General features: G+C 34.9%; 1 protein-coding gene across 1 annotated transcript in view; it reads right to left on the reverse strand.

The window, feature by feature from the left end:
- SMCHD1 (structural maintenance of chromosomes flexible hinge domain containing 1) overlaps nucleotides 1-16580 on the reverse strand; it is a 129379-nt gene that overhangs the window by 54102 nt on the left and 58697 nt on the right. Inside the window, exons 21-28 of the mRNA XM_027088813.1 lie at nucleotides 13629-13725; nucleotides 12189-12261; nucleotides 10063-10202; nucleotides 9293-9427; nucleotides 7095-7322; nucleotides 4091-4239; nucleotides 2642-2730; nucleotides 1887-2005 (exon numbers count right to left, since the gene is read on the reverse strand). Of these exons, the coding sequence (XP_026944614.1) occupies nucleotides 1887-2005; nucleotides 2642-2730; nucleotides 4091-4239; nucleotides 7095-7322; nucleotides 9293-9427; nucleotides 10063-10202; nucleotides 12189-12261; nucleotides 13629-13725 (1030 nt within the window). The remainder of the gene's footprint in view (nucleotides 1-1886; nucleotides 2006-2641; nucleotides 2731-4090; nucleotides 4240-7094; nucleotides 7323-9292; nucleotides 9428-10062; nucleotides 10203-12188; nucleotides 12262-13628; nucleotides 13726-16580) is intronic.

Below are 16580 nucleotides of genomic sequence, written 5' to 3' on the forward strand. Positions count from 1 at the left end.
TTGATATTATCAAGGGAATGTACTTCAGAAGAGCAGTACATTTTATGAAGATGTGGAAATGATTTTAAGAAACAATGGCAGGGCTTCCCTGGTAGCGCATTGGTTGAGAGTCTGCCTGCTGACGCAGGGGACACAGGTTCGTGCTCCGGTCCGGGAGGATCCCACATGCCGCGGAGCGGCTGGGCCCGTGAGCCATGGCTGCTAAGCCTCCGTGTCTGGAGCCTGTGCTCCGCAACGGGAGAGGCCACAGCAGTGAGAGGCCCACGTACCAAAAAAAAAAAAGAAATAATGGCATATTAAAACCAGTTTTTAAAAATTTTTTTTTATTTTTTTGCGGTACGCAAAAATAGTGCTTTTAAAAATAGTGCTTTTTAAAAACAACTTTGGTTTAAAAAAAAAGAAAACAGAGGCTCCCTTTTTTCTGTAGAAACTAGGGGTAGACTCCTATTGTTTTGAAAGTGAGTCAAGATAGTATACATCAGTTATAAAATGACAGCAGAAACAAAGAAAGGCAATTTGACTGGAGAATGAGCCATGGGAGGAGATAGGTGTGCTGCAGTGGAATACTATGGAGTACTTTAGGTCACCCTAAGGAGATGGAGTCTATAGTATAAAATGCTGATAGGTGGCATAAGATGGGAACTGAAAACTGACACTAGATTCGGTCAGGCGGCACAGGGCAGAAAAACAGTGACAGTGGCTTGCCTGGGAATGATGGTGAAGAATGTGAAAACAGAGAGTAGACACAACTCTTCCAAGGAGCTGTACTGTAAAAAGGAGGAGAGAAGGAGGGCCGTACAAGGAAGCTGTGAGCGTTTTTTCATTATAGCCTGTTTATATGCTGATGGGAATCTAATTGACAGGGAAAACAAGATGTAGGAAGATAGGTTACAATTTAGGAATAATTAGTGAAAGAGGATGGGAGCCTGTGCATAAGGCGACAGGAAGCAGAGATAGTTCATGTATAACAGCAGTTATTATCTGACTTCATCTACACAGAGGGTGAAGCTAGACAAGAGAAGAACCTGAAAGTCAAAGATGAAACCTTATCTTTTACAGTAAACAAAACACCATTAAAAGTTCCTCAGCAGTGCTAAGATATAGTGAAAGTGGTGTTCTGAAAACTAGAAAATAATAGCCCAGCAGATTAGTGGAAACAGAAATTCTAGGTGGGAGGGGCAACAAGGAGGCTATTATGATCATTCTGTCGGGTAAAAGGTATAACGGAGGCTCCAAAAGGAAGAAGAGTTTTGAAAACCATTAAATGCCCTAAATGGATTCAACTTTACTTGGGCCTTAGAATTCCTTCTTTTTGACCTACTCGAGCCTGGTAGGTTCCTTGAAGGCTCAACTCCAACATCTTTTCTCAAAAACTGCCTTTAATCTCTCCAAGAAGAATACATTGTGTTTCCTTGCTTGTTTTAAACTGAAATAATTCCACCAGGGTTCTTATTTTTCAAGCTGATCTCAATTAACTGCACAGCTGCAAACTTTCACCACTAGTTTTCTCCCAGGCATTCTATTTAATGCAGGGACTGAGCACCAAGAAATTTTACTCAAATAGCTACATGAAAAACTATCTTCATATACATATCAAAATATTTAAGGATGAAATGATATGATGTATGGAATTTGCTTCAAAGTGATGGATAAGGGGGAAGTGATGAATGTTGAAGCTGACTGATGGGATCATGGGAATTAATTATACTATTTATTCTATTTTTGCATATGTTCAAAATTTTTCATTATAAAACTTATTTTAATGCCTTTTATAATTTTTCACTGTAAACACTGAAATCAAGTCTCTCTTATTTTTGTTTTTCCCAAACATTTTGTTATATATAAACTGAATGGAATAAGCCAACTGTTATGGAAAACAGCCATACCTGAAAAGTAGTTTTCAAATGTGAGCTATCAAGTCCAATCCCAGCAATTCCCAAGGAAGATAGAGAACTTGGTGAAAATGCTTGAATCTGATTTCCATACTGATCTGTAACTATTATAACTATAAAAAGGGGAGGAAGTTTAATTTTAAAGTATCAATAAAATATACAAATATCTATAATAAACACTTATACACTTAATTAAAATTATACTTAGAAACTCATTCTAACTTTGTTCTTGTGTATTTTTTTGGTAAAAAGTAATTATAATCACTTCTTTTATAATCACTATAAAAATAATAAGAATATACATAAGTACACTTATATTATTTACATATTTAACATGATGCTGATGTTAATCATATTTACATATTTAACATGATGCTGATGTTAATCAAGTTTTTTACCATGAACATTTGAAGGAAATAATTTAGTATTATGTAATATTCTAGATATAAGAAAAATACAGGATACATATGAACCCTCTAATATATTTACTTTTCACTCTTAATATTAACTATTATCATTTCTAACAAAAGTCAACATTCTTTTCAACAAACTATTTTTGCCAAACTGATTTCACAGTTAGGTCAGCATAGGCAAAGACAGGGAAAATGCTTCCATCTTTCCAACAATGGAATTTAAACCATAAACCGTATATAAATCCCAAGTTTTCCTTTCAGATTATGTATGCCAAAACATGAATGTAAGGCCATATTATAGAAGTGTTTTAAAGAAAGAAAGCAGGCCATACTAACCTATTTCTCCTTGAAGCTCTTGGCCCATCTGTACAGTTTTTCCTCCTTTTAATTCACATTTTAGATGTTTAGGTTCATCAGGAAGTGGTCTGCAATTGATTAACAAGTTAAAGGCCTTACTTGCACCATTAATTGTAGAAAAAAATTAGTTTAAATATGCTAAAGAGTAACAAATACAACACTCATTTTCTAAAACTTAAAGTAACACCCCTCTAAATACCTCCATTTATATAACGTAACTATTAACCCAAAAGGAAAGAGAGAAAAGATAGCTTGCAAAGAGAGTAGAGAATACTGAAAAAAAAAAAAAAACACATGTGTTAGATCACAGTTAGCTATGCTGGATTAAAAGGAGTTTATGCCATGAGAGCACTGAGAAAGAAAACAGATGGGTCTGTAAGAATGACTCATCAAGAGATCTGTCTCTGGCTGAAGAGTTGTACATCTTACGATTTTATCTCAAACGTGGAGCTATTCTAAGTGTTGGAATAGTATGGAAATGTGTAGAGGAATTAAAGTGAAAAAGGTTTGGCTTCCCTGGTGGTGCAGTGGTTGAGACTCCGCCTGCCGATGCAGGGGACACGGGTTTGTGCCCCGGTCCGGGAAGATCCCACATGCCGTGGAGCGGCTGGGCCCGTGAGCCATGGCCGCTGAGCCTGTGCGTCCGGAGCCTGTGCTCCACAACGGGAGAGGCCCCAGCAGAAAGGGGCCCACGTACCGCAAAAAAAAAAAAAAAAAAAAAAGTGAAAAAGGTTATTAAAAAAGAGGCAGCCGAGGAACTGACAGGCCAGGGTGAAGGACAGGTTTTCAATATAGCTACTTAAATCTCCCCCTTTTCTATCAGGTGGACTCAGCTTTGAAAATCATCACTAACCAATGAAAGCATTCTTCCTTCTGAACAACACACTGACTGATCACACTGTATCTTTTGGACTTTTCATGTCTGTCATTCTCCATGAGTTTTCACTGTTGCTTGTCCTAGAAGGGCTTTCCTTTATCAAAAGTTCTAGTTCTGACAGATACTAGAGGGTCAATTAAGCAGAAGCTTGTAACGATATTAAGAATGAATCACTATCTTCAGTGAAGCTTTATTCCAAAGACAACCTATTTCCAAAAAATTGTGAAAATTTCTATATTAAAAAACAACTTTGGGGCTTCCCTGGTGGCGCAGTGGTTGAGAGTCTGCCTGCCGATACAGGGGACACGGGTTCGTGCCCCAGTCCGGGAAGGTCCCACATGCAGCGGAGTGGCTGGGCCCCTGAGCCATGGCCACTGAGCCTGCGCGTCCGGAGCTTGTGCTCCTCGATGGGAGAGGCCACAACAGTGAGAGGCCCACGTACCGCAAAAAAAACAAAAAAAACAACTTTGGCATGTGTGCTTTGGAGAAAAGCACTTTTGTCGCCATATGCTGAATTTTGAAATACCTCAAAATATAATATGCCCACAAACCTTACTGTAAATGCACTTTCCAAAGACACATGATCATCTTGGAACGAAACCTGGCAATAGCGCATATCTTTTACAGATGTTGGTACTTGTACATCAGGAAGCAGACCCTGTAGTAAGTGCTCTTTGTTAATCTCAGGAGTCCAGTTAACCTAGAAGAAAAATTATATATTTAATAATAATATAAAGCTTAATCTAATGCCTTCCAACTGCCACTTATCTTACCAAAGGCTCTTAAAATTATAACCCATCCTCCCCACCTCTAAGGAAAAAGCCCCTGATGACCAGAAATGATGGTCGTTCATATATTACTATAATAAAAAAGTATCTTCCTCATTGTCTTTCCTGATAATGTTGCCACCATATCTTTCAATGCAATAAAATAAATATTCCTAAGTCATTTCTTTAGCTTTTGTCACAAGATTATCACTGTGGTCATTATAGTTTTAAAAAAATCATGTCAATCAAATCATGTGATCAATTCTGAGAATTAACAGTCACTCTGTTTTTTTGAAAAGAATCTTATTAATACAGGTTTTAAATGAGATCTAAGTGGACCTGATTCAGCAAGGTGAGAAAAAAAGTTAAATCCACTAATGTACTTAGCAGCCTGGTCACATCTTGATCTTAATCCACTCTGGAATGTTTTCAGCTCTAATTTTAACTTTATATCTCTTAAATTCCATATTTTGTTACCTGATCCATTTTTTAAGTTGATTACCCTACACTATCCTTTTAAACTTCCAATCCTTTCTATTTAAGAATTTTTACCTCAACTTTATGCTTTTAGCCTTCTATAGTTGTGATTCTTAAATCATTGATATTCTAATATTTTAATCCTAGTTTATGTTGTTCTTTCTTAGTTACCTTTTTTTTAAAAAAAATAAATTTATTTGTTTATTTTTGGCTGCGTTGGGTCTTCATTGCTGCGCGCGGGCTTTCTCTAGTTGCGGCTAGTGGGGGCTACTCTTCGTTGTGGTGCACAGGCTTCTCATTGTGGTGGCTTCTCTTGCTATGGAGCATGGGCACTAGGCGCGCGGGCTTCAGTAGTTGTCACTCGCGGGCTCTAGTGCGCAGGCTCAGCAGTTGTGGCACACAGGCTTAGCTGCTCCGCGGCATATGGGATCTTCTAGGACCAAGGCTCGAACCCATGTCCCCTGCATTGGCAGGTGGATTCTTAATGACTGCGCCACCAGGGGAGTCCTCTTAGTTACCTTTTTAAACAGTATTTTTATTCTTTATCATACCTTTTTTTCCTTTTTTTTAAATAATGGAAGCAGCAAGCAGGAGTTACACAAAAAGGCTTTCTTCTCTCACCCTAGTTGTGCTCTCTTTTCAATGAATTCCTACGTCAGTTTGGGTTGACTTTCCTCAATACTGGAGAATTCGCTAAAGACTACAAAACCACTTTAAGCATATACATTTAATAAAAGTATTTAATATCCTTTATTATCAATAAAGGTGCATGTTTTAAAATGTTTGGAACCCAAGAAATATATAACTACTAGAATTGAGGCAAAATGTGTCAAAAGCTGGCCATGAGCTTAGAGAATGGCAAAAAGAAGGTTATATACAGAAAAAGGCTCTGAAGTCAATGTTTCTCCTTACCCTTAACATGAAAGTAAACTGTGGAAACATTATGAGAAAGCAAGGAATCAGTTCAGAAGCTAGGTTGCTGGTACCACTTTTAAACTACTTGCCTTCAAATCTGCTGACAGAGATAAAAATGGCTTGCCTCCCTTCCAAGCAGGATAAGGATTATTTATCTCGAAATCCTCCCTTCCCTCATTATGGAGAGGAAAATAAACTGGCTGGAGCAAGGGTTATTCCAAGTAAGATTTAAAAAATAATGTCAGTTGAATCCTGGTAAACAATTCTTTTAAAATATCAGATCCTATATTTGGAGACTCAGGATGGCTACAGAATACAGCAGTGCAAAAGAGTGGAATTCCCTGGTGGTCCAGTGGTTAGGACTCCACACTTTCACTGCCGAGGGCCTAGGTTCGATCCCTGGTCGAGGAACTAAGATCCCACGAGACACACGGCATGGCCAAAAATAAATAAATAAATAAATAAAATAAATTAATTAAAAAAAAAACTCTAACCATTTTGATTTGGTTCTCTGTTAAGTGAGCTGTTAAAGTTTCAACATATAGATTTACCCTATCAAGGAACAAATGATACATTTAGATGGCAGGTCTATGAGGACCATCTGAAGCTACTGAGAACTGACAAAAGCATTGTCTAAGGATCACACTTTCAGAGATTGCTATACCAATTTCAAATGGCCAAATCAGGAGTCTGTAGTTAACAAATACTGTTTTACCATTTTCCTTTAACAGACTTTTTATTTAGTGCCTTCAGAATAGCTACAAAAACACTGCTTTGGTTGGGGACTTCCCTGGTGGCACAGTAGTTAAGAATCTACCTGCCAATGCAGGTGACACAGGTTCGATCCCTGGTACAGGAAGATGCCACATGACACAGAGCAACTAAGCCCGTGCACCACAACTACTGAGCCTGTGCTCTAGAGCCTGCAAGCCATGACTACTGAAGCCTGTGCTCTGCAACAAAGACAAGCCACCACAATGAGAAGCCCGTGCACCGCAACAAAGAGTCCCTGCTCACCGCAACCAGAGAAAGCCTGTGTGCAGCAGCGAAGACCCAACACGGCCATAAATAAATAAAATTTACAAAACAGACAAACACTGCTTTGGTCAAGTGGTGATCTTGATTCTGAGTATAGAAATACAGTTCATCAGGACTGGAATTTTGTTTAGGTGTCAAAATCATTTTTCTAAGCATGAATTTGTCACACATGAATCATTCAACATTTCAATCTAGTGCATGAAAAAGTATCTTATTTAGCCCGGGATTTTATATAACAGTACTATTTTTCTTTGATAAGCTTCTTCTTAGAGGATAGCCTATAAAACTTGTACAGAGTCTTCCAAGCAAGAAAATGAACAGAATTCTTGCAAATAAACAATCTGTTTGAGATACTTACTTTAATTTTCTCTGCTAAAGCTGATGTTATATGGATTTCTCTTTCTCCTTCATCATACATTTGAAAAATAAGGTTATGCATAGTATCTCCTGCTATCCAATTAACCTCATCCTGATGTTTGATCTGGATTGCCTTTTGTCCTTCTACACTGAATATCTGTAATCTTGCAACATGGCTACTGGGAAGCAACTTAATAGTCTTCTCCACAGGTGCCACATCTTTACAACTCTAGGAAGAGAGGAAAACACAAATATATACTGAATGACATCTGTAATGAAAACACAGTTTTTGGCTTTAATGGTGAATCTTCCATATTGCTTAAGAATTTATTTCCAATATTATGGGAGATCATCTTATATACTGTTAACATTCATAGATTTTCTCATTAAGAGGATACTACAGTATTAATAATTCCATATTTTATACCATCAAGTTATAAATAATGACAGGGGCCACATTCTTAAAACCAAAAACTAGCATATCTGGACTTAAAAGAACTTCCTTCCCCTTTATTTGTAAACTTACTTAAAAGTGTTGCAAACCTGTGAAATTTTAATCATGACACAGATTTGGTGACCAGCATTTATTAATAAAAATAAAGGTGTAATAAATTAAGAATTTTCTATAAATTAAAGATAAATATTGCAATAAAATGTCATTTAATGAGCTTCTAGAGCTTTTTCAATTCATTTTACATTGGGGTGAGTGGACAGAGTTGCTTGTAGCTAGATGAGGACTCTAGATGCCCCTAAAGGTTGAGCTGGCGTATTTATAATTTGTTATGGGCATATCAGTGTTCCAAAGATCAGTAACGATGAGCTTGTGTGCTACATAAATTGATTTTAGGCACACAAAATTAAAACACTACATAATTATTTCAGAATCTAGGTGTAGTGCATTCCACAGGATACAAAAAATTCACATAAGTCTAAGCTTAAAATACCTCTACAATCCTATTTCACTCATGTCTCCTTCCTCATCCAGTTGCAGTCATTTTACTGAAGCCCATTCACATGAACAATGACATATTCAAAATTCCTACCTCACAGAGTATCAGGCAAATAATCCATCCCCTATTATAAGCACATCTTATTTGCCTGGCTCAAACTTAAGAGTCACTGCTTTTGGATAATATGTTCTAACTGCAGGTTACAAGATATACCTTGGTCTTTGTCTTAACTGACCAGGACTCTTGGTGTTCTGCCTGTTGCTGCTCTGTAGTATTTACATAATTATATGTAAATGCTCTCTTGCTCTCAAGCCCAGATTTCTCCCTAACTCCAAGTCTTTTTCCTGAATCTCCTGATCTTTTGCAAGATATGGTATGCTCAAAAATATGTTGCCCACATTATTGAAAAAAGGAAATGCATAACAAATATTTGAAGATTATCAAATATAACCAGCTTCAAAAGAAAAGAATTAGAATAAAGTCAAATCATTTCATTCTAATGTAAAAAAATAAAAGCTTTTACCCTTTTGAGGCTCAAGATATGTTAGCTGATATATACTTAGTAGGAAAAACATTGGTTAATCAACTGATCAAGTAATTTATCATCTACTAACCATATCAATTATGAAGAAATCACATTTAGGTATTTTACTTGTATAAGTATTTGTTATCCCATTTAGCAGTCTTAGGAAACCAAATGCTTATATCAACTGCCTGTCCTTCTCTAGGCTGGCTTCACCTTCAGCCATGATGTATATCCAATAACCAGTATCCTACTGGCACATTAACACAGCAATCTCTTTATAGGAAAACACTACTGAAAAACCATGTATTTACTTTGTTAATTATACACACATATTAAATGTTCATATATCCTTCCTTCAGTGGTGGTTCCATAGGGACATTTACCAAACTTTCTAACAAACAAGTGTAAACTGTAAGAAATAAGAGAATAAAATAAAACTGATAATTGTCACATTTTAATATAGGAAAAAAAAATTTTAGGAACATGTAATCAATAATAGCTATAGATATTATAAAAGGTTTGATCAAGAAAATTACTAATATTTGATACAAAATGTTATTTACTATACCATTTCATTTTTGCCTTTTCTTCCCTCTGGCCAGAAGAATCACAAATATCTCATTTTAAAAAGTCACACAACTTTACATAAAATATTATAAAGCTGTTAAAGAATATTTGTATGAAGACTCAATATAATACCAATGAATAACAGTAACAACTTACAGGTATTTCAATTTTTGCTTTAAGCGTCTGGTCTTTTTTGATATTCTGAACTTGAATTGCTGGTCCTGACAAAATACTGGTTCCAGAACTACTGCAATCCACAACATAGAGTGGAAGGTTTGGAGCACCTGAAAACTATTGGAAGCGTACAAAATAATTTAAGACCTCAATCAAATGTAACTTATTATTCAATAACTGTTATTTAAATTTTCAAACAATTTAGTACAGCTACTATTTCCGGCTATAAATTAGAAAACTATAAATATAATTCACTAATATACTAGACAATTTCTGAATGAAAAGAGTAAGTTTCTATAATTCTAGGTAAAATTTGTTGATTTTGGAAGAAAAACCAACTTCCTAAACGATTATTCTTTCTTTTTTAACACCACCTATTTGGGTTTTCCTTTCCTTTTTGTGCTCTTTTACTCATATTCATTTATCCATCCATCCCCAATCCTAAAGGGTATTTCCACCATCCTACTCATAAATTAAATACTTCATCTGAAATGAGGAGGATGGACTAAGGAAGGAGAGGGGAGGAATCTGTGGTCCAATACTTGGCACAGCTGGCATCATTACTGGCTTAGGGATGCTGAAAACTATTGACAATGAGATAGCCCAAAAATTTCTCCATGGAATAATCATTACACAATCTAGATATAATATAAGGCTTACTATGAAGGAGCCAAAAGATACAGTGATTTAGTGATTTCCATTTAGTACCACGGGACTCAAAATCTACATATTCTTATCTTATAACAGCTTACCTTACAATGAACAATCAATTTTGGTTGTGCTGTTATATTGTCTGATTCATCCAAAACTTCTACCTGAAATGGGAAAGCTGTTCCATTTTCTATAACTAAAATTTCAGAATCAGGTTTCACTTTCAATCGATGAGGGGGACCTACCAGAAAATTATATAATAAAATAGAGATTCAAGTTTCTAAAACTGAAATGTTAAAACAGCAAAAGAAACAGCTTTTAACATTTCAAGTTTTAATATCTTTTAAATAATGCCAAGAGAGAAAAAAGAAATATCCATGTTTAATCATTTCTATCCCCCAAATGCATATATTCTATACATCACGAGAGTGGTCTCAATTATATTAAAATGTTTGATGTCTAGACTTAGTTTTATGTAACAAGCTAAGACATGGCGATAACTCATGTTAGAAATCACCCAAACGTGAAATACTAAAAAGATTCTGGAAAAAAGTATTCAAGAATAAAAATAAAAGTTTATTAAACTACTTTTTTATTTACTACTTTTAACTTTACACAATGAGACTGATTTCTCAGGCACACTACATACCTGTCTCAGGTAATTTTGTTCAAAGGATCAGTTCATATAATGACATAACCAGATAACTTACTTGTTAAGACTGCCCACAACACTTTGATATCCTAAGCAAGCCGCACCACAAGTTTCCTCTAAACTAATAAAAGAGGGTTTATATTTCTGCAGCAAGATGACCTGATGTGCCCTATAAACACTGATATTTTAAAATACAATTTATGCTAAATAATGGGAACACAAGTTTACAAAGAACAGTTATATCAAAGAACAGTGTTTTTACCATATGCCAACTCTGTTCTCAGAATCCTTACAATGATCTTGATCAAGAAGGTAATATTATTATCCCCATTTTATGGATGAGGAAACTGGGACCCAGAGAGATTAAGTATTCTGTCCAGGTCACATGGCTACTAAATGGCAGACTCAGGTTAGATCCTAATTTTGTAATTTGAAACCTCTTGACCATTATCACTACACAGTCCCACTTGCTACTTTACCACGTTTACTCGCAAATTCTAAAAAAATATTAGAACTATCTGGTTAATAAGAATTTCCTTTGAGTAGATTTGAGTAATCCATACGTTTTAGCTAACCTCTTAAAATAAAAGCATTGTAAGTAAGTATTAACACATAACAGTTTTTTCTTATACGTCTACCAATGGGCCAATCTTTACTTCTAAATCAATTCATGCCTCAGGGAAAGCTCAAACTACACGAATTTGTGAAAGGAAATAGCTATTTTGTTTCTTTTCATTAAAACCAGTAAAAAAGGTCATAGATGGACAAAGATATGATCTCAGTATTATTAATATTAGAGCTAAAACTTTCATAACAAGTCCTGTTCTAGGTGTTGTACAGCATATGCACTTCTCACTCTGCACAGTACTGTGTTAATGAGAACTCATGCATATTGGAAGTGTATCCTCCACTGAGTTACCACCGAAACCATGCAAAGTAAGGGCTGCCCATATTAACTCATTTAATCCTCACAAAAACCCTGTGAATTATGTATTATCTCATTTTACACATGAGAAAACCGAGGCACAGAACAAGTGTACCTCACTGGTAAGTGTCAGAGCTTAGATTCAAACGCAGAAGGGCCGATGCTAGAATATACTCTTTGAACCTCCACAATAGACTGATTCTCAAATTAGCTGGCTTTTTCTACCCTAACTTTACTGCAACTTCATTTACGAGTTGATAAATCATTATTCAAATTAACAACAAAAAAGCATAAGAAACTTTCCTTCTTAAAATATTAAATATTTAGTTATATCAGAAAAAGGACAGATCCAGTTCTAACGTAAGTCTAATTAGTATATCCTTAAGAACAGTTCCCCAATATAGTTTCAATATTCACATTTTTCTCCCAAGATTATTTTTAGAACTTCACTCAAGTCTTTCTAAACGTTTTCCTGTCTTTTATTTTTAACTGGTCATTTCTGTTAGCACTATGTTTGTCATTCAAATGTATTTTCAAGATTTGTACCATATCCAAACCAAAAAACACTTCACCTTTATAAGTGTCATTATATTTTATCATAAGAATATTATTTAAAAGGTAATTAGGAATATTTCTTAAAGTAATATTACCTGGCAGTAATCTAATTTTCAGATTCTGTGAGTCGTCTTTTAAACCCGGAAAAATAACCTTCAGATTAAAATTCTGTTGAAAAAATTATTTTAATTAAATTTAAGTCCTAAATAAATACTTAAGTAATTTACTACCTCAATTCTGATTTACTTTTTGCTTTTCATTTTCATACCATTATAGAAATCTACTCAGCAAATTTATATTGACTAAAATTATCATATATATGTATGAAAGAGATGCAGGTGAAAAAACTGATTTATATTGCCTTCTTTATAGATAATACTATCTTTGAATTCAAAAGGCATAACCTCTGAATAATTATCAGAATTAGGATGGGCACTATAAAAAATGTGGAAAGTAGTGAAATGGAAATAACCCAATATCTAGACATATCTAAAAACAATGCAGTGTTCTAGATTAGATCCTGGAATAGAAAAATAATTGTGGAAAAACTGGGAAAATGTTAAAGCCCAGAGTTTTGTAAATAGTATTATATCAATGTTAACTTCTTAGTTTGGATAAATATATAATAGTTGTATAAGATATTAGTAGAGGAAGCTGGGTGAAGAGTATATGTGAACTCTCTATACCATCTCTGAAACTCTTCTGTAAAACATAATTATTTCAAAATAGGAAGGTTTTTAAAATCTAGAAATCTTTTTAGCAAGTTTATCTTACTAAAGTCAAATTTTCCACGCTTTTCAAGTTCTTTTTCCAGAAAAAGCTTAATTCAGAAAGATGTACAGAACTTGCTCTTTAATTTGATTAGGTTATACAATGCAGTATAGTATACAGTACTTAAACTTACATGCTCTATTTTAAACATTATTTTGATAGGGAAAATTTTTAAAATATATATTGAAGGTAATGATACAATGGAAAAAAAGTAACACAATACTTAAGTTACTAGCCACAGTGTTCACATTAGTCATATTAATCTATTAGCTACTTTATATACTTAACTGAAAAATTACCTTATTGGAGTTTGTCTTTACTATCTCTAACCTTATTCCTCCCAAAACACTTCCCTTATACAAATACCAAACCCAATACTTTTACAGAAGTGAGCTAAAGTTTCTCATATTTTTGTTCCTATTCTAAGAAAAACATTGAAAAATGGAAAAACTTACAGAGAAGAAAGAAGCAACATAGTACTAGATAACTGTTGTAAACGGCTTTGAATGCAAAAAGACTGGAATGAAAATGAAGACAGTTGAAAATATTTAATTCATAAACGTTTAACAAACAACAGCAGCAAATATGCTGGTCTTCTCAAGAGATGTAAATGGTAATGGTATGTCGGGTGACATGATCCTGATTAATTCCTAAGAACCTGACATTACTGTCATCTTGTCACAAAAATAGGTTTTTAAATTTCCAATTTCATTTTTACCATATAAGAAATAACATGCATTATAACATGTATGTACAATGCTTACCTTGCCTTGACAAGAGTTTACAGGGCCCTTAGCTGTAACACCTCGAATGACACAATTTGGGCCATTGGTTATTTCTTCATAATGTAAAGATAAACCACTGGAAAAAATAAATTATTTTTTAACTTTCCCTCCATTACCTACAAATAAGCTGCAAATGTTCTTTTCTCTTTTCTTTCTTTTTTTTTTTCTAGCTGTGCCACATGGCTTGCAGGATCTTAGTTCCCTGACCAGGGACTGAACCCGGGCCCTCAGCAGTGAGAACACGAAGTCCTAACCACTGGACTGCCAGGGAATTCCTGCTGCAAATGTGTTTGTCTTCTCATATGACATTCTCATTTTTAATTCATTTTTCTAATAAAATTGTATTTTTTTAAAAGAGAGAAACAAATGAACAGAAGCAAATTCCCATGAGATTTTTACAAAGAAAAATGATCCAACAAGTATTAATAAGTGATACCATTCGTGCAGTGAGTAAAGATACAAGGTAGGAAACAATGAAATGCTAGACCATGTATACAGGCCAAAGAAAATGAAACATCCAAATCGATCAGGCTTAAAGATGTCTACAGACTTTGTCCTGGATTCTTTCAAATCCTTCACCCACAGGGATTTTAGAGACTTTCTGGCACCTATTAAACTGAATGGCAATTTTAGATAAAGTCCAAATAATTAAGTGCAGCCTTGTGCTAATGTAACCTTGCTAGAATGTATACTGAGACCCTCTAATCTACTACTATGAGTAATGTGATTCCTAAACCACCTTTGACCACCTGTAGATACTTACAGTGTCAACATTTTACTCTGTAAGGGGTAAGGTGATAAAAAAGGAGGAAAGATATACCATGATGGAGAAAAGACCTAATTTTTCTGAAGAATGAAATTAAATATTTAGATATTATCTGAATAAGCTGTAAAAATTAAATAACATGGCTTGTTTGAAAAAAGCTCTAAAGAGGCATGTAAGGTAAAATAAACTCCCTGAGAAAGATGGACATTAACCACAGACATCTACTTTCACTATCTCTTAAAGCCTCACTAATATAAGAACAAAGGGATTCCTTTTATTTACTTTTAAAGGCAAAGATATGGGAGGTATGGAAGAAGAGACAAGGACAATAGAAATTATCTGCTAGAAAAAAGGATAGACAAGTGGCAAATGACCTAGTAACTTCCCAAGAAAACTGAACTGTGAAACAGCAATGGAAGAAGCTCAAAACCAATATATACCACAGAATTCCCAGGTACCATTAAGGAACTGGTGTTATTAGGTACCCCTAGAAGCAGGGCCAAAAAGAAAGGCCAAAAAAAAAAAAGGTGGGGGGTTGATTAAAATTTCGATCCCCAGATCTCCCCTCTCCACCTCTGGCAGATGACTGGAAAATTATTCTCTGAAAAGGTTTAAGCAGAGAATCTGTGAACCTGGGCACAAAAAATAAGTCGCAGGAAAGGGTAAAATACTAAAAAGAATACAAGGGTAATCCTGAACGGACCGCATAGGGATACTGAGACCTTTTCATTCCCATTCCTACCCTAGTCTTGCTCTTGGACTGGCTAGGAACCTGGACAGCCAAATTATTCCCCTCCAGGCAAGAGACTAAAGATTGTTCTTTGAGCAAACTACCCAGCCCAAGAAAAAGACCTCAAGATACAACAGGATTTCCCCCAACAAAATGTTACAGACAGATCATCCTGTAGTGGAGTTCACACTCAACAGCCTCTCCCAAACTCTCACACTCAACAGCCTCTCCCAAACTCCTATGTGCATTTTAGTTCTCCATCAGATATAAAAGCAGGTGACCAAAGATTAACCAGATATATGAAGAAACAGATCAAAATCCAACAAATAAAAAGCAACTAACTTGGAGACAATAAACATTATCAGTGTAGGTAACCTTTTTTTAAAAACTACCATTTATTTATCAGCAAAAAAAAAAAAAAAATGTGTTACATTCATAAAACAAGAACAGAATCTACAAAAGAACATTCGGAGAACCAGGAAGAACACTTGGAAATTAAAAATACAGCAAAAGGAAAAACTCAATGGAAAGATATAAACATAAAATTGAGAAAGTCTGTCTAAAAGTAAAACAAAAACACAGAAAGATTAAGAAAAATGGAAAAATTAGGAAAATCAGAGAACCAGTCCCAAAGGTACATCATCAAATAAATAAGGATCCCCCCCTTCAAAAAAAGAGAAAACCGTGATGATGGAAGGTAGAAAATGAAGTACTTCAAATAATGAAGAGACCTATACAAAGATGTACCATTATAAAATTTTGCCCTGTTGAGAATTAAAAGTGGGTCCCTATAAGCTTCCAGACAGAATACATAGGAAACATAAAAAGGAAAGCTAATCAGAACAAGTTTAAATTTATCAGCAACAGGAGAAGCTAAAAGGCAAAAATGGAGCAATGTTTTTATAATTTCGATGGAAAGTAGTGTTCAACTTTCAATTAAATCAATCAAGTAGAATACAGACATTTTCAGAGCAATAATTTTATCTTACATGTAAATCCTTTCTTAGGAAACTAGTGAATAATGTACTCCAGCAGAAGGTAAGGGACAAGGGATTCTTTCAAAATTGAAGACCCAGGGAAGGTTAAATGCTAAATAAAATAAGCTACTTAACAATCTCACAAATTCAGGAATGTTTCCTCAAGGACCTGAGAGCGAACTCTACGAAATTTAATCATCAATAAAGGTAAACCCCTATCTCCCAGTTTCCTGGGCCTAACTTCTGATCAATTGACTCCAAATTGCAAACTCTACTCCCAGTCATAAAGATACTTAGCAATTTTTCTTGAAAACATGAATGTGATAGATTTTATTTACTTACCCATGTAACAGAGTAAGATTTCCTTCCTTGCAATCTCTATCAGATTGTGATGAGAATAATCACAATAATCACTGGTTACTGATTATTCAATAACAAAATTGTCTTCTTTCTCTTCT

This window comes from Aethalodelphis obliquidens, unplaced genomic scaffold (assembly GCF_003676395.1).
Source record: "Aethalodelphis obliquidens isolate GAN/ISIS:26980383/991018 unplaced genomic scaffold, ASM367639v1 scaffold63, whole genome shotgun sequence".
NCBI classification, from domain to species: Eukaryota; Metazoa; Chordata; class Mammalia; order Artiodactyla; family Delphinidae; genus Aethalodelphis; species Aethalodelphis obliquidens.